The following is a 22,484-nucleotide window of genomic DNA, read 5'->3' as shown; positions in this document are numbered from 1 at the left end:
AAAGTGGAACTGAAACCGAACCATCTATAGATAGTTCCAGTTTCGATTCCTTGATAGTTCGATTTCGATTTTCAATGATTATGATTCTAGTTCTAACCGATTTATATAAATTAAGTTGTTTACGCACTCTTTTGAGGTTTAAAGAAATGAAAATCCACGTACTTTACTTATTATTTGATTTTGTAACTCTCTTACCTTAATTGAAATTATTTTCAAAAGTATCAGTTATTATGCATTATATTATATATTTTTTATTTATGTAGTTTATTTTTAATAGTTTAAAATCGAATTGAAATCAATTTCGATTTCTTATTTTTAGGAATTGAAATCGAATGGTAAGTTTTCACTTCTGGTTCTAATTTTTAAGTCGAAACTAAAAAAATAGTTTCCATTCAACTTTTTAAAAAGAATAATGTTATTGGTACACCTTTGTGTACACACATTAGGCTACACAAAGGTGTACTAATGATAAAAATATCCCTTATGAGGCGCATAGAGGCGCGTGAGGTATCTGGAGAGGTGCAAGATATTTTGGTCATATATCCCTAATGTAGTTTACCCATTCAATTAACAATTTAGAGTTCACGGTTCGAACCGAACCGTTGTAAGGGCGTAGCTATATCAGCGTCTAAAACCTCACAAAGCGCCACGCGAAATTTAACCATTATTTTATTATACACGAGAGTGGAGCAACGGTCTGCGTAAGCCAGTCACTGCTGCGGGAACGAACCATCATGGCAGCGTTATCCGCCTCCTCCCTGCGTCCCTCGCTCCCTCCTCGCCCTTGCCCTTCGCCCAAACCCAATAACGTGTTATTCTCCTTCCCAGCCATTAATCCATTTCCTGTTTCTACGCTGAGATCGTCGAGTTTCCCCTCAACTTCTTCCATAAATAGGGATTCCAGTTCGCGCTCCCGCCGGGTCCGTTCAAGTTCAGGTGACCCAGAAAGGGAATTCCGTTTTCATGCCCAGGACAACGACGGAATTTCCACTGAGAGGGTTAGCAACCCCTCAACTAGCTTCTTGTCCGTTCTCTGCCCCTTGCTCAAGCTTTTCTCTGTAAGTGTCTTCTTGTTGTCCCATTCTCTTGTCTTGCCCAGTTTCGTGGTTTTGATGTTACCTTTTGGTTTTGGAAATGACTACGTTATTGCTGTTGGAAAGAGAAGGCACCTGCCATTTTATGAACCTATGTGATCATCAACTGCGTTATTGGTCTTTTCTTGAGTACTTGTGAATTATGTTTTTTATTCTGCTTTGGATTTTAATTGTGAATTTTTGGGTGTATGGTTTTCTTTGTTCCTTCCATTAACTTTGCTCAAAAGCGAGGGATTCTATTACACTTGAGCTTTTCCGCTATTAGTCAGTCATCATAGCAATGAAAGATCAATGGTGTTCAATATTGAAATATTTAAATTTCAAAAATTCTAAATTTTGGATGTCAAAGGTGCTAGGGTGTCGCAACCTGACATCAGGACCGTGATTGACGCAGATCCGTAGGAAGGCAATGATCCTACTAGGGGCATGCAAGCGTCTGGGTAAACCCAACCCTACACAGACTAAGTCCAAGAGTACCATGTACCTCGTGTAACCATCAAAACATAATGTCACAATATGAATACACCATCTCATCCATGATGGCCCTGTCAGGAGCTATGAGTATCAAAATACAAAACAAACTAGCACCGTTTATACATCTGAATTTATATGTCCACATTTGAGTAAGGATGACAACGAAGAAGTAATTCAAAAGTAACAGATTACTACAGAGAAGATAAATCGATCATAGATTTCATCAAAAAGGTATAAGATTGAAGTGTAAATTTGAAATAGAAAACCTATCCTGAAATTGAACTTTAAGAGCAATTTCACCTCAAAATATATGATTGAAACACAAAAAAATTGTGTTGTCAAGACTTGACAACAGAGATAGAGCTATCAGATTTTTCTGCAATCCATCGCAGAAGAACTTTGTAATGCGATATTTTAACAACTAGCATTAATTCTCTACCTTCTCTCCTTGGAAAACATCTTATATGGGGGCAGGATTCTTGCAGGCTCTTCTATGCAAGTTGCAGCTGGAACAGCTAGGGAAAAACTTGGCTGAGTTTTTATACAAGGTCATTGGGTTGGTTCAGATGCATGGATCTGAGTGTTGAAATCAGAAGTAACTGATTTTATTGGGTCTACCACTTTTGGACCCAGGCTCAAAATAACTCGAGAAGAGAATCGAATACTAATGCCCTTAAGCGTATTTTGTCAAGATCACTTTTCTTTAGATTTGTTTGAAATTAGGAATAATAGATGTGGTGTTGTTGTAAAACCCTTATGCTTATCTTTGTAGAGGTTTTGAAAAGATAAGTGATCTTTAGAAGGGGTTTTAAAAACTATGCTAAGCCTGAAGGCTGAAGCTTCCAAGGGAAAGTAACTCATTTGCACATAACCCCTTTTAAAGATCACTTATATTTTAAGAACAGAAGAAAGATAACTTATTTTATAAAGATTCCCTGGAAATCATTCAGATATTCCTCCGATAATACTTTTTTTACTAATATACACCCAAAAGCCAAAAATCACAACAATTCCCCTAACACGTAACAGTAATAGACACATGAAAAATGTAGAAAATTACTAACTTATTTCTGGTTTGCATAAAAAAAACCATCTAAAACCAACTAAAAAACATGTATTAAGACCCAAAAATATTAATTGGCAATTAGCACAACCCATAAGTAGTGTAATTTCCTGGATAAGAGTTTTGAGTTTTCTAAAACACCACATACCGTTCCTTATCTGAGCTGCATTTCATTAGCTTCTTCCTTGTGACTTACCACCAACAGCTGCCCACTCTATGAATCACTTAAAAAAAAAAAAAAGAAGAAAGAAAACACAAACAATCACTGCCCTTATTGAGCACACCAAATGCCTATGAAATCTGGTTGAAGTTTAAAACTTTTCTGGCATAAATAGTACATGATTCAATACCTTTTTTGTTTTTATATATATAATTGATCTTATAGTAATGTTTGCCATGCTTTACTCATTAAAAATATTTTTTTTCCCATAAATAAGAATATATTAACAGAAAATCACCAAGTGTCTACAGTTTACATTAGGGCATACCCTGAGTAAAAACACAAAAAAACTAACCCAACAGACTGGAAACAACCACACAAGACACAAAACTTACAGCATGTATAAACACAAAAACATGAACTTGACATCACATTGGATCCGTGATCACAGAAGCAGCGGTCATTAAAAATATTTTAACGTGCCCATTTCTGTATCATGTTCAGCAATGGTAAATTTAGTTCTCTTTAGATCCATACGTGAGCAGATTTATAAATGGCCATACACAGTGTATGTTTGATGTGATGAATTGACCACTTGTGTCTTGCTATGATTGTGTCAGGACCCTATGGGTTTCCGGGGCAAACTGTATCTTTACTTACTATGGTTGTAACAATAGATGGTTATTGTAACAATAGATGGTTTAAATGGTTGAAGGATGTAACAGTAGTTGGTTTAGGCTGTTGGGTGACAGTTAGATGGTTTAGGCTGCTGGGGGCGGTTAGATGGTTAAAGGGGCTGTTAGTACTGTTAGTATTGTTAAAATAACAACCAGGCTGTTGGGGGTTGTAACTACCAAAGAATGGTGGGAAGAGGGGGCTATATAAAGATTTCCTTATTCAATAAAAGAGGCATCGAAATTCATAGCAGAATCATACATTTCCTTCTCTTTCTCTTCAATTTCTCTCCTCAGATTCTTCTGTTCAGTCTCTCTCTCTCGTTCTCTTCTTTCTCTCTCTTTTCCTTCTAAACCCTAATTCCTCTCATCCGAGGAAAATTCCACTGTTAGGACACAAGGTTCTGACAGATTGTTTCACACCTCACTAATTTGCGTAGTTTGGTTTCAGGTGATTCCTTTTTATTTTCTTTTTCCAGTGATTTTCTAAATTTGCATAGTGTCTTGATTTGGTTGTTTCATACCTTACTAAATAGCTTTAAGGTCTATTGACATTTCTTGTTTCTGTGCTTGATAAGTAGCTTTAAGGTCTATTGAAAATTCTTGTTTCTGTGCTTGATTTGCTTATTTTAGGGAGGCGATCCATCTCAAGAACGGAATTTTCTTTTGGAGGTACTACTTTTCTTAGTCTCATATTTCCTTTCTATGCATTTTATTGATATGTCTTCGTGCATGTTATTATTGCTATCCCTTTGATCACTCATCTGCAACTTTGATTATTTCTTAATATCATTTTCCTAAAGTAAAGAGAGGCTCAAAGATAGGATCCATTGAAACGAGAATGACATGTAGAAGAAGAAAACATTCTTGATATTGGTCTAGAAAACATGATCTCTAATCTCAAAGCTAATGTTCTAAAGCCTAGACCTCTGAGTGATCTGGAAAAGAGGCCAGCGCTTATGGTCACCGATTCATCTACGTGGTTAATAAAAAATGAGACAAAATTAAATAAAATAGTCATTGAAATTGAAAAAGTACTTAAAAGGCTTGTCTGGTTATAGTTTTTCCTTTTTCATTTTCTTTTAGATCTGTTTTCATAGAAAAAATTAATGAAAACTTTTAAAACCCCATTTTTTCTTATATAATTTGATTTTGGTATGAGAATAATTTTCAACTCAGTGAACTTTCTGAAAATGGTTTGTTGAACCAGTTCAACGAACAAGTTTTCTTGAGTTATATGGTTCCAAATATATATGTATATATATATCATTCTGATTTATCGCAATTTATGTAAGACTTAATTTCTGAAATCAAGTTTGTCCTCGATTCAAACTTCCAGCCCAATCAAAATCCCTCTAGAACTATGATAACCCCTTATCTCAATCTCCATTTAGAATCTGAACTCAGTTCCAATTTCTTTGAAACTTTAAATTAACCTAATCTACTATGGCTTTAGAAATCCTATTTCCTTTTGGATTTTGTTTTTCCCTCTTATACTCTTTCTATAAATTCGGATCTTATAGATGTCTTGGAACATTCTCAATATAACTTGAATGAGTTAATGCAATACCATAATCATATTGGCTGATTCGTGTCCCATAATATCTACTCAGCAAATCAGTATTGAAGATGGCATATCATCCATGCATAGACATATGACTACACCAGAACGCCTCCGGATTTTCTGTATACTTAACATCAAGACCAATGATTTCAATTTTGAAAAACAAATAATCATATTTTCTTCTTCTTACATAGACTTTCAAAGACTGATTCCTTTATCTTTAGCCTTTGTTTCTCTTCCACGCTCCCACTATTTCAATTCTGTAGTTGAGAAGAATTTTTTCTCAAAGTGAACAGATTTTGTTCTAAGGGTATAACACCCGAGAACTTCAACTGAGTTTGTGGAAATCAAACTTGTTAATTGATTCAATGAACAGAAATATATTTATACAATTTCTAGGCTATCTAATCCTAATATTTAGGAGATAAGATGCAGCAAGAAGATAAACTACAACAGAATTTAAGCAATAAATAATAAAAGATAACAATCACATCTACTCCTATTATTTCTCCTGATTTCTAGGAGCTTTGATCTTCAACTTTCTGCTTATCTTTCCAACTCCTTTAGCAGTCTTCTTTATCTCTTTAATCTCGGTAACACCCCCATTTCACTTAGGACTCTCCAACACCCCCCCTCAAGCTAAGGAATAGATATCTCTCATTCCTAGCTTGTTGATGAGAGTCTCAAAACCTGATCTTGTCATGGATTTGGTGAGCACATTTGCTACCTGTTTTGCTATAGGAATATATGTCAGTTTGATGTCTCCTTCTTCAATCTCCCATTGGATGAAACTTCGGTCGATCTTGACATGTTTCATTCTATCATGTTGTACTGGATTGTTAACAATACATATAGCTGATTTATTATCACTGTAAAGCTTTGTTGGCTTTGTTAGTGGTAGTAGTAGATCTTCCATTAATCTTACCAACCAAATTAGCTCACAAATACCTTGGGCAATGGCTCTGAATTTTGCCTCAGCACTGCTTCTTGCCACTACAGATTATTTTTTGCTTCTCCATGTGACTAGGTTGCCCCACAATTTTGTGCAAAAACCTAATGTAGATCGGCTGTCCATCACCGATCCTGCCTAATCTGCATCAAAATATCCTTTAGCCTCCCTTTCATTACTCTTTTGAAACAATAATCCCTTACCTGGTGTTCCTTTCAAGTACCTCAAAATGTGGTATACAACTGCCATATGTTGTTGTGTTGGAGCATGCATAAATTGGATTATGATGCTCACAGAATAGGCTATGTCTGGGCGAGTTAAAGACAAATAGATTAGTCTTCCAACTAGCCGTTGATACCTTTCCTTATCCACCTGAGGATCATTATCTCTCTTCACATATTTCCAATTCCTTTCTAGAGGAGTGTATCTTGGTTTACATCCAATCGTTCCTGTATCTCTTAGAAGATCAAGAGTATATTTTCTTTGAGATATTATCATACCTTCTTTACTCCTTGCAATTTCCATCCCCAAAAATTACTTCATTGTTCCCAAGTCCTTTAGCACAAATTCTGCCTTTAGCTTCTATTTTAGGGCTGCAATTTCTTGAACATCATCCCCTGTAACAATTATATCATCTACATACACAATAAAAATGCATCTTTTTCCATTGGTATGTTTGATAAATAAAGTGTGGTCGGCCTTCCCTTGTGTGTACCCGAATTGTGTCAAAGTAGAGCTGAAATTTTTAAACCATGCTCTAGGAGATTGCTTTAAACCATAAAGAGATTTATGAAGCTTACATACCTTGCCAATCCTCTCTTCTTTCTCAAACCCGGGTGGAATTTTCATATATACTTCTTCTAATTCTCCATTTAGGAATGCATTCTTGATATCAAATTGAAATAACTCCCAATTCAAATTCACAACAATAAACAATAATACTCTAATGGAGTTTAATTTAGCAACCGGAGCAAAGGTTTCTTCATAATCTATTCCATAGGTTTGAGAGTAACCTTAGGCAACAAGCATAGCCTTATATTTGTCCACACTTCCATCTGAGTTGTATTTAACTGTAAACACCTATTTGCAGCCAATGATCTTCTTATTTTTCGGAATATCAACAACTTCCCATGTGTGATTGCCTTTGAGTGTCCTTATTTCTTCCATCACTGCCTCCTTCCATTTAGAATCAGCTAGGGCTTCTTGGATGTTTCGATGTATATTCACTCCATCCAAAGTAGTAATGAAGGTCCTGAATTTAGGAGATAATCTGGAATATGTCAAGTAATTGGAGATTGGATGTTTCACACATGATCTTATGCCCTTTCTTATAGCAATAGGAAGATCTAACTCACTGTTAGCAGCAGTATTTTCTCCCTCAGTTGCTGGACCTTCTTTCGGTTCTAACAATTGGCTGAGTTGAGGAGCTAGATTTTTACCTCTCCTTGAATATACTTTTATTGGTTTTTCCACGTCCAAGTCTTCTCCTATATCAGTTTCCATAGGTCCAGCTGGGTTTAGAGATTCATGAAAGGGAGGAAGGCTCGGACAGTGAGGCTTAAACGAGGCTGGCTGAGGATGATCAGCTGCAGGTGTTGGATTTGAATCATAATTAGGAATGGGTTGAAGAACTGGGAATAGAATGGGCATTGGAATAGTGGGATCCCAATGCTTGTCCTTCATTTGAGGTGTGGTATATGAGTAGTATAACTCATTCTCCACAAAGGTTACATCACATGAGATTAGAACTTTTTGTGATGTAGGACAAAAACACTTATAACCCTTTTTGAGTAGGAGGATACCCAATGAATATACACTTTAAGGGTCTTGGTTCAAGTTTATGACGATTTGGACTGGTTTGGTAGACATATACTACACATCCAAAATACTTTGGGAGGAAGATTGTTTAAAATCCGGACATGAGGAAAAATAGATGTAAGGTTGTGCAAGGGGGTTTGGTATTTTAGGACTTTGGAAGGCAGCCTATTGATGAGATAAGCGGTTGTTTAGACTGCCTCCCCCCAATATCTATTTGGAACAGAACTAGTGAACATAAGGGATCTAGCCACTTCAAGTAAGTGTCGATTTTTTCTTTCAACTATTCCATTTTGCTAAGGGGTGTAAGGACAAGTACTTTGGTGAAAAATCCCATTGGTAGTTAGATATCGGGTGAATGGATAAGAAAAGAATTCTCGACCATTGTCAGTCCTAAGAATGCAAATAGAGGACTGAAAAACATTCAAAATGAGTTTATGGAAAATCTAAAAAATGGCACATGCCTCGGATTTTTCTTTCATTAGGTATACCCAATATACTCTTGTATGGTCATCAATGAATGTTATGAACCATCATGCACCATTTAGGTTTGGAACTCTAGTTGGCCCCATATATCACTATGAATCAAATGAAATGGTTTAGATGGAGTATATGGGTTCGGTTGATAAGTGCTATGAGTTTGCTTGGAAAGAATGCAATGATCACACTTTGAGTACCAACTTTTCTTTATTGATAAATAAATTGGGGTACAAGCGTTTCAAATATGGAAAACTGGATGACCAAGACGTTTATGCCATAATAAAGTTTTAGAATCTAAGCTAGCTGTAAGAGAAAACCTATGTGGAACTTGACTAAGAGAATTCTTGTTATCGGAAAGCCAATAAAGTCCATCCCTCTCCTTAGCATTGCCAATCGTCTTCCCCGAGAATCGGTCCTGAAAAACACAATATGAAGGAAAAAATGTCACAATGCAATCCAAGTCTTTTGTTAACTTGCTCACTAATAAATAACAAACTATATTTCAGGTTTGGCACATATAACACTGATTTAAGCAATAAATCAGCCACATAAACACTTACCTTTCCTTTTACCAATGATTGTGTTCCATCAGCCATCAAACTATTTAGCTCCTTTTCTTCAATTTGAAAAATATCAAGTGTGGCAGTAGATCCGGTCATATGATCGGATGCTCCGGTATCTACCACCCAACAATCTTTATTCATCTTCCTAGTGGTCAAAGACAAAGGCTGATTACCTTTTTGTGCCATAGATGCTGAGTGACCTGGTGCTGCATCCTCCGATTCCCTTGTAACATGAGAGTTTTGTAACAACTTCTGTAGAAACTCAATCTAATCATGAGTTAAACTCAAACCTGTTCCGTTCTCACTAGTAGGAGCACTTGTTGCTGCATAGGCTGATCTCTCTTTCTCCTTCTTAGGCCTAGGTTTCCAGTTTGGGGGTTTTCCATGCAACTTCTAGCAGGTACTCTTGGTGTGATAGGGTCGGTTGCAATGCTCACACCATTGCTTCTCCTTAGAATTGTCTTCCCTTTTTGTAGTAGTGAGGGCTGATCCTGAGTTATGTTCCGTTGTAGATGGTAGCATAACTCTTTTCCTGCTCTCCTCCCGCCTTACCTCTGCAAATGCTTCTCGAAGGGATGGTAATGGCTTAGTGCCTAGAAGTCTGCCTCTTACCTGATCCAAATCTGGATTGAGCCCTTGGAGGAAGTAAAAAATTCTCTCATTTTCCAACATCTTGCTATGCTTTTGGCTGTCTTCTGCACACTTCCAGTTAGGGTCATAAAACAGATCCATCTCTTGCCATAACTCCGTTAGATTGTTATAGTATTCTGCCGCACCGAGGTTGCCTTGCTTGGTAGTCCGAATTGCAGCTCTAACCTCGAAGCATTGAGCTGTATTTTCAAGATTGGAGTAGATCTCTTGAACGGCCTCCCAAATTTTTTTTGTCATTTTATAGAAGAGATAGGGTCGACCTATCTTTGGCTCCATAGAGTTGATGATCCAAGCCATCAAGATTGAATTTTCTATCTCCCATCTTTGATAGTCTCCTGAATCTTCTGGTGGTGTTGGAATTGCCCTGGTTAGGTAGCCATATTTCCCTTTGCCTTTTATCACCAAGGTTACAGATTGAAAGTATTCTCTAAAGTTTCTTCCGTTTAACCTGTGCTGGGTGATTTGCAAGGTATTGCTGTCCAATGACAGGGTGTTGTGAGACACCACAGTCGTTGGAATTGAGATTGTTGAAGGGCCGAACTATCGGATGACTCCGCTGTAGTTGGAGCTGCATTCCCACAGCCTTGCGGATCCATCTGTCTTGGATCTTTAGGCTAGACAATGCCGAGCTCTGATACCATGAACAGATTTTGTTCTAAGGGTATAACACCCGAGAACTTCAACTAAGTTTGTGGAAATCAAACTTGTTAATTTCTCGGGTGTTATACCCTTAAAACAAAATCTATTTATACAATTTCTAGGCTATCTAATCCTAATATTTAGGAGATAAGATGCAGCAAGAAGATAAACTACAACATAATTTAAGCAATAAATAATAAAAGATAACAATCACATTTACTCCTATTATTTCTCCTGATTTCTAGGAGCTTTAATCTTCAACTTTCTGCTTATCTTTCCAACTCCTTTAGCAGTCTTCTTTATCTCTTTAATCTCGGTAACACTCCCATTTCACTTAGGACTCTCCAACACAAAGAAATCAGCATGAACATGTCAAGAAAAGAAGAAAAACCTGACTTGTATTAAGATGCAGCACAAGCTGTAAATTTATACAGTATAGGCACAGCCTTCCTTATGCAGATTTAGGAAACTACACAGCCTACCTTATACAGATTTAGGAAACTACCAAATCTAGGAAATACCAAATCTAGAAAGAAATAAAAGGAAGGCTACAACAACCGAATATAGAAAGAAATATACAAAAAAGATACAAGACATAATATACAATCAAATCACTTAAATAAGGAAAGCAAAGTAATTAAATAAATCTCCCATGGACTCCTGTGGATATGAAACAATATGAATCAGCCCCATAAGGAATATGAATCAGCCACATCTTCTAACACTCCCCCTCAAGATGGAGTGTGGATGTCATACATTCCCATCTTGTATAGAAGCTTGTGAAATATGCTACCCGAAACCCCTTTAGTAAATAGATCAGCAAGTTGTTCGCCGGTAGGAACAAATGGAGTACAAATCAAGCCACCTTCAAGTTGCGCTTTAATGAAATGTCCATCAACTTCAATATGTTTAGTCCTATTATGTTGGACAGGGTTATGGGCAATAATGATAGTAGACTTGTTGTCACAATATAACCGCATAGGAGCTGTCCAACGGATCTGTAAATCTGCCAAGATTATTTTGAGCCACAACAACTCACAAATCCCTAAAGCCATAGATCTAAATTCAGCCTCCGCACTAGATCTAACCACCACATTTTTCTTCTTACTTCTCCATGTGATAAGATTACCACCAAGAAATACACAATAACCCGAGGTTGACCGTCTATCAATAAGGGATCCAGCATAATCTGCATTAGTGTATGCTTCCACAGACATGTGACCACCTTTTTTAAATAAAATGCCTTTACCGGGACTGGCTTTAAGATAATGAAGAATACGATGTACAGATGACTTTCTTTGGGGTTATGCATAAATTGACTAACTACGCCCACGACATAGGCAATGTCTGGTCTTGTATGAGAAAGATATATGAGCCTCCCCACTAACCGTTGGTAGGATGCTCGATCAACAGCTCCTTCTTCAAGTTCAACACCAATACGATGATTTTGTTCAATTGGAGTATCAATTACTCTACAGCCCAACATACCAGTTTCTTGTAAAAGATCCAGCACATATTTTTGTTGTGAAATAAAGATACCCTCCTTAGATCGAGCCACCTCAATACCCAAAAAATATTTTAGATTGCTTAGCTCTTTTATTTCAAACTCGTGAATCAAGCATCTTTTCAAGGCATCAATACCGTCTTTATCATCTCCTGTCACAATGATATTATCAACATATACTAATAGAGCAGTGAGTTTACCCGTTTTAGAATGATGAATAAAAAGAGTATGATCTCCTTGACTTTGTTTATAGCCCAAACCAAGCATCACCTTTGTAAACCTCCCAAACCAAGCCCTGGGAGACTGTTTCAGCCCATATAGGGCTTTCTTCAATTGGCATACAACATTTTCTCCATGATTAGTCAATCCGAACCCAGAAGGAGCTTCCATATAAATTTCTTCTTCTAAATCCCCATGTAAAAAAGCATTTTTAACATCAAATTGATACAATGGCCAGTCTAACATAGCTGCTAAAGACAAGAAAATTCTGACAGTATTCATTTTTGCGACAGGAGCAAACGTCTCAATGTGGTCCACACCATATGTTTGTGTATAACCCTTGGCCACTAATCTAGTTTTGTACCTTTCAAGAGAGCCATCTGATTTATATTTCACTGTAAATACCCATCTACATCCAACAGTTTTCTTTCCTTTAGGTAGCTGGACCAAATCCAGGTTTGATTCTTTTCAAATGCAGTCATCTCCACCTTCATGGCCTCCTTCCAATTATCATTACTTAAAGCTTCAGATAGATTCTTTGGGATAGGGATGGAATTAAGGTTGGTCAAGAAGGCCTTGTGTGTCAGAGACAATTTAGAATAACTGAGGAATAGATGTAGGGGATGTTGAGTGCAGGCTCGAGTTCCTTTTCTTAAGGCAATTGGGATGTCCAGGTCATCAAAAAATGGGTTAGATGGCTGAGTGTTGCTTGAAATAGGTTCTAGTATAGCAGTAGAGACTGTAGGTTGAAGTAAATTAGGACTCTTGGGTGAATCAGGTTGAGGGCTGCACTGATCTACACAAGGATTAGATGATTCAGCATGCTTAGAGATAAAATCGGGACGTTTTCTCCTTGAATAGACTTGTAGTGGGTGAGAAGAAGAGTGAACATTCTCTCTTGGAACCAGATTTAAGAAATCTTGAGGATGATTTGTAGGAGAAGAAGAAATTGGAAAATTTGAGAAATAGAATTCCCTTGACTATTCATCCAATGAATTGGTCTCCCCCTTAATATCAGTCATATCAAAATATGATTGGTCCTCCACAAAGCTTACATCAGCCGAAACAAACAACTTCTTGGATGGAGGATGGAAACACTTGTAACCTCTTTGAGTGGAGGAATATCCAACAAAGACACACTTAAGGGCTCTAGGATCCAATTTCCCTCATGAGGAGAATGATTATGAACAAAAACCAAACAACCAAACACTCTTGGGCAAAGATTTGTTGGAATAAATTCTGGGAATGCCTTAGCAAGAAGCTGAAGAGGACTTTGGAGGTCAAGATTCCTAGAAGGAAGCCTATTGGTGAGATATGTAGCTGTCAAGACAGCTTCTCCCCAATAGTGTTTAGGCACATTATTGTGGAATAACAAGGATCTTGTAACTGCCAACAAATGACCATTCTTCCTCTCAGCTACTCCATTTTGCTGAGGGGTATAAACACAAGAAGACTCATGAATTATGCCCATCACTTGAAAGAAAAGAGATAGAGTTTTGTTGAAAAAATCTTTGGCATTGTCAGTTCTCATTCTTTTAATTCCAATACCAAATTGATTCTTAATCATGGTATAGAAATTAGGAAAAATGGTGCATACTTCTGATTTGTTCTTTAGAAGATACAACCACACAACCCAGGTACAATCATCCACAAACAACACAAACCATCGAGCACCCGAAATACTAGGAATAGAAGGACCCCAAATGTCACTGTGAATTAAGTTGAAAGGAAGAGCACATCGAGTATTATTAAGAGGAAATGAAACTCTTTTATGCTTAGCAAATTGACAAACATCACAGTGTAAATCACTATTATCTAATCGCTTGAACAAAGAGGGATACATAGACCGAAGAACTACAAAAGATGGATGTCCTAGGCGAAAATGATGAAGCCATAAAACATCCTTATTGGATTTAGCTAAAAAAGATATAGGAGAAAAATGTTTTCTATCACTCAGCCCACTAGACTCTTCAAGGTAGTACAGCCCCTCTTTCACCTTAGCATGCCCAATCTTCTTCCTCGTGTCCTTTTCCTGAAATTCACAAAAATTTGGATAGAAGATGACACGACAATTAGTGTCTTGGGTCAGTTTTTTAATAGAGATGAGATTGGTGTAGAGTTTTGGGACATGGAGAACATCTTTCAGAATTAGGTAATTGTTAACAAGGATATCCCCTATTCCAGCAACAGTAGTTAGAGATCCATCAGCCAACACAATCTTTTTAATACTGGGGCATGGTTTGTAGTTTAGAAATTTGTGTGAAGAATGGGTCATGTGGTCGGTTGCACCAGAATCAAGTACCCAGTGTGATTTAAAACCTAAATCTGAAGCATTTAAGCAACAAGAATTGAAAGTAATACCTGTGAAGACAAGATTTGAAGCACTAACACCTTGATCTTTTTCAAGAGACCCCAACAGGTTCCTTAACTTCTCAATCTCCTCCTGTTTGAGCCCCATCAATCCTATTTCTTTGCCTTTTGTATGCTCTTGGTCACTGTAGTTGGTCATATGAGATGGCTGTTGACCATTGGCAGTGTAGGCCTGAACCTTAGCCTTAAGTTGTTGTCCTCCTTTTGTTGGCTTCCCATGAAGCTTCCAACATTTATCAACTGTATGCCTTGGCTTCTTACAGAAAGTGCACCACAAACTATCTTTGTTTGTGGTCCAACTTGTATCCATGAATCTTTTTTCTTCTTTAATCCCTCTTTCACGTCCAGCTCCGTTTAGAATTCTCCAAGTGACCATGCTCCAACATAACTCCTCTTCGACCTTCTTCTGCACGTATAATAGAAATTACTTCATTTAAGGAGGGTAGATCAGGTTTACCAAGAATCTGAATTCTAACAGCATCATATTCTAAATTTAGTCTAGCCAAGAAATCATATATTCGCTCCTTCTCTACAAATTTCTTTTGGACTGCTGCATCTTCATTGCATTTCATTTGGATGCACTGATAGTGATCCAATTCTTGCCACAAGGTCTGCAACAAGTTGGAATATTCGGTGATAGACCGATTCCCTTGCTTGGTTGCTACTGCCTTGGTCCTAAGTTCATAAATCTGAGCGGCATCACGTATCTTCGAATAGGTAATCTTCACCGCCTCCCATATCTCCCTTGCCGTTGTTAAGAACATAATGGTATCACTAATCTCCGGATTCATGGAGTTCCATAGCCAAGACATGACTAATGAATCTTCTTCATCCCATGCACCATACATAGGATCATTCTCCTGCAGTCCAGATCCCCCCAAATGACTCAATTTTCCCTTGCCTTTCAAGAAAGTCTTGATAAGTTGGGACCACTTGAGGTAGTTCTTGCCATTCAACCTATAGGCTGCTTGGACAATCGGAAGTTCTCCTCCAATACTATGACTGATCGAAAGTTCCCTCCCAGTGCTTTGACTAGAACTTTCTGTAACATTAGTCATGCCTACTGATTTTTCAGTTTTGGCCGCCGTGCTTTACAATCTCGACAGGCCTAGGACTAATCCTAAGGCTCTGATACCATGTCAAGAAAAAAAAAAAAAAAACCTGACTTGAGTTGTGGAGAAACAATTTAGAATCTAAGGGATTTAAATTAAGTAGAAAGAAAACAGAATATATGGAATGCAAATTTAGTAAAAATACAAGAGTGGATGATGTTATAATAAAATTAGAAGACCAAATCTTACAAAGAAAAGACCATTTTCGATATTTGGGATCAGTGATTCAAAAAGATGGAGAAATCCACGAGGATGTCACACATAGAATTAAGGCAGGTTGGCTAAAATGAAGAAATGCATCGGGGGTGTTATGTGATTGTAAAATCCCATTAAAATTGAAAGAAAAATTTTATAGGACAGCTATAAGACCAGTCTTGCTGTATGGCTCAGAATGTTGGGCAGTCAAATACCAGCATGAGCAAAAGACGAGTGTAGCGGAGATGAGGATGTTAAGATGGATGTGCGGACATACAAGAAAGGATAAAATTAGAAATGAAGTTATTCGTAATAAGGTAGGAGTAGTGCCAATCGAGGAGAAGATGAGAGAGACTAGACTAAGATGGTTTGGTCATGTGAGAAGGAGACTAAGAGACGCTCTTGTGAGGAGAGTTGATGAAATGGAACAATTAGTCACAAAAAGAGGTAGAGGTAGACCCAAGAAGACTTTGGGAGAGACATTAAAATTTGATATGAAATATATGGATCTAAATGAGGATATGACAAAAGACAGAAATACATGGAAGTCTAGAATTCATGTAGCCGACCCCACATAGTGGGATAAAGGCTGGATATGTTGTTGTTGTTGTTATATTAAGATGCAGCACAAGCTGTAAATTTATACAGCATAGGCACAGCCTGCCTTATGCAGATTTAGGAAACTACACAGCCTACCTTATGCAGATTTAGGAAACTACCAAATCTAGGAAATACCAAATCTAGAAAGAAATAAAAGGAAGGCTACAACAACCGAATATAGAAAGAAATATACAAAAAAGATACAAGACATAATATACAATCAAATCACTTAAATAAGGAAAGCAAAGTAATTAAATAAATCTCCCATGGACTCCCGTGGATATGAAACAATATGAATCAGCCACATCTTCTAACAGAACATTCTTAATAAAAGAGTGAGGAGCAAGAGATTCTAGGATAAAAAATCTGTACGCTTTTGCTGGTCATAGAAAATCCAACACATACACAACTAGATCTGAGGTAAAAAAGTTTCCACCTCTTGCAAGGATACTATGAATTCAATCAAGTTTGCTAGAATATCTAGAAACAATTTTGAGAAGTATTGGTTAGTGAATATTTACTCCATGTAAGGAATTTTCTCATGATTATCAGGGCTGTAATCAGATGTCAATCCTTCCTTAGGCATAAGCTTCATGATGTTGAAATGTACACAACCAAGTCTAACATATCAAGTATCAAAAGGTTCAAAATAAGAAAAAATCAATATTCATTTTTGAACATACCAGCTATTATATAACACTTTTCTATTATGACACTGTTATTGAATATAATTTCCTTATTTGCTTCAAAATCATTTGGAAGTCATACTTACTAACCAAAGAATCAATACTAGATTCTTTTGGAAGTCAAGTTTATGCATAAGCTCCCCATAAACATGCAGGGTTCATCTACATTATGTTCATAGAAATTAGAAAGCAAACATATGCTTCTTGTTAGACGTGTTGTGTGGCACTAGTGTCCATCCACTATTCAGCATGTCCTTCTATGAAAATTTAGAAGTTTCATCAGTATAATCATACTGATGCAGAACCACGAACAAATGCAAAAAGATTAATCAATAAACTCAAATCAATTCAAAAAATCAATATCAATAATCGATACTACCTTCAATAACAAACCTAAACACTATATATAAGCAACTAATAGCTATAGTCCTGCCCTAATTAGAATCCATAATCTCAATCTAATTAGGATTCTACTATGGAAGAAAACTAAAATAGGAAACAAAAGAAATAAACAATAGAAATTCCTACTACTTCTATGCATAGAATATTGTCTTCCAAAATATTTTTTTTTATGTCCCTCATCACCAATCTTGTGGGGTGTTTGGATGTGGTAAAAAATGAACTGTTCATGCTCTTGACCATTATGGAGTTATGTGCTCACATAGAGTTTATTGGTTTCTGATTGTTACATCAGCACTATACAGTATACAGCCTTCAAAGAATCCCCCACGCCCTTTGTATGTGTAATCTTCTTCAAATACTGATTATAAGGAAAATTAGGTAACGATTTCAAGAGATTATAGTAGCACAAATGATCAGCACCATCCATTTCTGGAGTGCTGCAGTAGCATCGTTATGCAAAATAAATTCAGCTCCTTCAAAAGATATTCCTTCTTGCTTCCAGCAAGCAAGTTTTTTCCATCAAGCGAATGGATTCTAAAGCCACAAAACCAAGAGTAGCAAGAAAACTTATAGGAGGGATATCGTCAAATTGTTTTCTAACCAAATCACTAACTATTATTGTTAGAGAAAACCAGAATTGTGACTAGTGTAAAATCTCTTGCTAAGAGGTGTGATGATGCTTCTTGAAGAGTAACTGTGCAGGGGTTCCAACAAATCTATAATAGTGTGCATAGATAGATATTTTCACTATGAATGATTTAATATTTGAAGGCAATCCTTCTGGACTTCTTAATTTATGAATGTCTATTGGGATGCCTACCTAATATATAAATGTCTTTTGGAGTCCCTAGTTAATGTTTAACTCTTCTAGTTAACGTATCTCTCTTGGGTGGCCAAACCTCTTGGGTTTCCAACTCATTTATTTAACCTAATGTACTTAATTTCAATCATGTACTTTATTTCTATTTTGCTAGGCTAATTTACACCATTTTCCAACTGTCTGTTTTTGCATGTGTTAGAAAACTTTATATATATTTTTGGTGCTGCCCTTTTGTAATAATTGAAACTTTTAGGTGAAATGATGATCAATAATTTAACAGTGAGAACAAAAAATAATAGATCTCATTTGGTAAGAACTGAAGGATTTTTATGATTTGAAACTTCAATAGGGCTTCGCACCCCAAATTATGGTGCTAACTTTAAATTGGTGATGAAGTTTTTCTGTTAGCGTTGACATGCCATGAAAAACCTTATTAAGTGTATTGCTTTCCTTTAACTAAAGCACTGGAGTGCCATTACCAAATCTCCTCCAGCAGAGCCACCTTTCCTGATTCTCCTTTTTAACTTCTTCATCCTACCCTGATCATCCTCTGCTGTCCAAGAGAATTTATCTCACATCATCTTGAGCTTGCCCCAAAAATTGGATCACCTCCCTGACCTCCAAATCACTACCTTGTCCTGCTTCTATAAGTCAGATTTCAGCAACAATAGTTTCCTGACCAATGTAAACTGGCTTAACCTCCAGTTTTCTACCCATCCCACAATGCTTTGACCGTATCTACAAAGTTTTTCACTTTTAGCCACAAGTAGCACCTGAAAGGAATTGTCCGTACAGAACATATGCAGGGGCCAACTAGGGGAGAGTAGACTTAAGAGCATCAGATGCTCCAACAATGAAGAAACCAGGAATCTAGCCAACCTTGACATTCCAGTACTTTTGGTAATTATTAGAAGATGGAATAAATATAAGGATGCTGATGAGAGAGAACCTCTTCTTCAATATCTTAACAAGTTAATTGGATTGTTGAACTATAAATATGCTTCACTTTCTTCTTAATTTTTTATCTCTCCTTGATGCCTATGTACCTCTTGGTTGAAATAGGCAGCAACATCTTCCTTATCTACCTTGGCAAGATTGCCATGGGGATCAAGGGCCCTATCAGGCAATTCAGATCCATACTTTGAAGAGATTAATGCAGTAGATACTCCAAAGCTTTTGCAGCTTTTTGAATTTGGTAAGCTTCTTCCTGAATAACGATGGCTATTCCTAAGTGGCCATCATGGCAATGGAAAAGAATTTTCTGTTCATTAGATGTTTTAGATCAGCAAAAAGAACACATGAATTTGACCTCACAGAAAATTTCCTTTAATTATGGGGACTTACTACTTTGTTCTTGACAGAGGCATGCCCCTTTTGCAGGAGGGTTCGAGAGGCCATTACTGAGCTTGATCTTTCAGTAGAGGTGAGGAAGGGATCCTACTCATATAATTAAATAAAAATGTCCGTTTGTCTTCAACAACCATGTTATACATGTTGCAGTCTACCTTGAGTGGTATTCCTTTTCAGACTTCATGCAGGATGGTAAAGATAAAAGTCTTGACATGGTTTTTTGAGAATAACTCTTCACGACATGTCCCCTCCTGAGGGGAATGAAAAGAAGGCAGAAAAGTTATCTAATGAAGGCCATTCTGTCATTTTGGAGTGGGTAGTTTATTTCTATGGTTTTACCTGAAGTCGTGATCTTAAATTTCTAAGGCTATCTTAGATTTCAATTTCTAACTCAAAAAATAGCATTTTTACACAAGTTGGATGTATAATGAGGATAAAAATTCTGGACTCCATTACATTATACAAATTTTGATAGGCAAATGGGGAAGTATCCCTTATTTAATAATTATACCAAAGCAGCTCTGATGTGCCTATTTTTTGCACTTTTGACTAGTTTCCTTTGGTGAAATTTGAATATTTTCATATTTTTTACTTCCTTTGCCAATAACTTGGTTTTGAGTTCTCTATCTTCATAGTGTTCTATGTTCACTTCTTTTCTTTTGGTTGATTTTTGTTTTTTGCTGAGTTAACAACAGCACGCAGAGGATGACAATTAAGTTGACAGTAGGATCCTTATGTCAGCATACATATTGTGCATGTTTGACTGAGTGTTTTGTATTGCGTAATATCATTAATAAATGCACTTCTGGAACTCACAGAAAATGAAATTTCTATCTCCCATCCACATGATAAGCCCTGGAATGTTACCTTACAATCGGGTATGAGCTTCTTTTCTTCAAGTATTATTTAAATTTAGGGGATTCAAGACTCCAATTTCAATTTGGTCTCAGACACAACACATTCCATGCCACATTTCTAGTGGGAATGGTTATGCAAGGGGGAATAAAGAGTCCATGTAAGACAAGGCTCCTTGGAACCTGAATATTTTATTGTCATGCCCAAGATACAAAAAATTAAGGAACCTAATATTTTTCCCTTTCCATCACTTCTATGAAAGCTTTTTGGCTTCAGAGTGTTAAGGAGCTTAACTAGAGAATAGAAGGAGAGTTTATTCAGTTTCTTGTTTTCTAGACAGTTTATCTTCAGTTCTTACTTGGCTTATGTGGCAGTCAGTTTGTTACAAACAGAAAACCCAACCAGTGTTCCGTTTGTTATTGCCAGCTGGCATGTCTGTTAGGTTGTTGGATAACAGAGAGCAGTATATAAACTCACCGCTCTTGCTAGGGATGGGAGTGGATTGGTTAGGTTACAGTTTTTAAGATAACCATAATTGCAACTGTGGTTCTGCATCCCAAACCGTGTCCATAACTGATGGATTAACCATATATGCAATTTTTATCTGTAACCGTTTTAACAAATTGCATAATTATATAAATTTTAAATAAAAACAGAAATTTTTATTAAATTAAGGAATGGGCAACCAACACAAAGGATACATGAAATTGGCAACCAAAATTGGAAATGCACATTTAAATTAGAACTTAAAGTAATGATTACACAAATTAGAATTGGCCTTTAAATCTAGCAACTGAAATTAAAATCTTAAAATGATTACACCTTTTAGGGGAAATGATTTTGCTATTTTTTTGGGGATATTGTTAAAATATATTTTAAGTAACAATTTTATTTATTGAATATTGTTGTAAATAAATTATGACTTAAGGATATTTTATAAAGGAATATATATTTAAATTATTAATTTATAAACTAATATTATATTATATATAAAAACTAATATTATGTATGTAATTATCAGTTACAATTACAGTTGCGGTTTTTGGTTATGGTTACAATTTTTTTATTTTTTTTTTGGTTACCATTATGTATATGTTTTGTTTGTGTTATCTTGGGAGCACTGGAAACTGATCCTTTGGACGGATATGATGCCTCTCTATCGCACCCACTCACAGATCAATAGGAAACTAAAGAACAAATTTAAATTCAATAGAATAGAATTGAAAGATTGGCAGAAACATAAACCAAACCACAAGAACACAGGAATTATCCTGGTTCAAATTGCCCCTTAGGACAACCCTACATTCAGCCTTAGAACCCTTTGAGAGCAGCCTTCTTTGATTGATTAAAACGGGATCGGTACAACCTTTAGCACCTCACGATTACAAGCATACAAGATTACAAAGAGCTATCGCTAATTACACAGCCTTTTCTCTTAGGAGGCGTTTGGTACAAGAGAAATTTTGAGATTGCTGGAAATGTTAGGTTGGGAATCTATATTCCCATGTTTGGTATAACTTTTTCATAAAAAGAATCCTGGGAAATAGAATTCCCGGGAATGATTTTTAAGCAACTTTTCTACAAAAAGATTTCCATGGAAAGGGTTGGGAATCCAAGTTTCCCATGGGTTTGGGAATGTTTTTAACAAAGAAAAAGACTAAAACACCCCTTACCCTTTTATAACCTCATACAAACATATTATATATTATGTATATGTAATATATTTGTATTAAGTATATTATATATATATTTATATTATTTATTATAAAATATTATATATATTAAAGTAGATATTCATACAAACATATATATTATGTATATATATTATATATATACACACATGCATATATATACATAATGTGTAAAAAATGACATTTTTTTGACTTCCTAAAGATGTTGTGGGTCCTAATATTTTATATAGTAGAAGAAATTTATCATTTTTAAACAAAAAATCAAATAATGGTAATTTTGAAAAAAGAACATGAATTCCTAAGAATGTTGCATTTAAACCAAACATAGGAATGTAAGATTCCCAGAAAAGAATACTCAATATTCCTGGGAATGTATAAACCTAACCATATATAGAATTGCATAAATCTTGGGAATCAAAGATTTTCAAGAGCATTTCCAGGAATCATGAATCTTAGGAATTTAAAAACTTCTCTCGTACCAAACGCCCCCTTAAGCTTTCTTGTGAATATTATCCATCTCTAAGCACCTAGCACTCCACCTTATTTATAGAAAT

The 22,484-nt window shown here is 36.2% G+C and overlaps 1 protein-coding gene across 1 annotated transcript in view; it reads left to right on the top strand.

Annotated features, from left to right (window-relative positions):
* Window positions 1-668: 668 nt before the first annotated feature.
* LOC127808900 (uncharacterized) overlaps window positions 669-22,484 on the top strand; it is a 70,538-nt gene continuing 48,722 nt past the window's right edge. Inside the window, exons 1-5 of the mRNA XM_052347608.1 lie at window positions 669-1,058; window positions 4,099-4,137; window positions 19,097-19,229; window positions 19,396-19,457; window positions 20,203-20,262. Of these exons, the coding sequence (XP_052203568.1) occupies window positions 735-1,058; window positions 4,099-4,137; window positions 19,097-19,229; window positions 19,396-19,457; window positions 20,203-20,262 (618 nt within the window). The 5' untranslated portion in view covers window positions 669-734. The remainder of the gene's footprint in view (window positions 1,059-4,098; window positions 4,138-19,096; window positions 19,230-19,395; window positions 19,458-20,202; window positions 20,263-22,484) is intronic.

Source organism: Diospyros lotus, chromosome 8 (genome assembly GCF_014633365.1).
Source record: "Diospyros lotus cultivar Yz01 chromosome 8, ASM1463336v1, whole genome shotgun sequence".
Taxonomy (NCBI): Eukaryota; Viridiplantae; Streptophyta; class Magnoliopsida; order Ericales; family Ebenaceae; genus Diospyros; species Diospyros lotus.
This window is presented reverse-complemented; position numbering and strand designations above follow the sequence as displayed.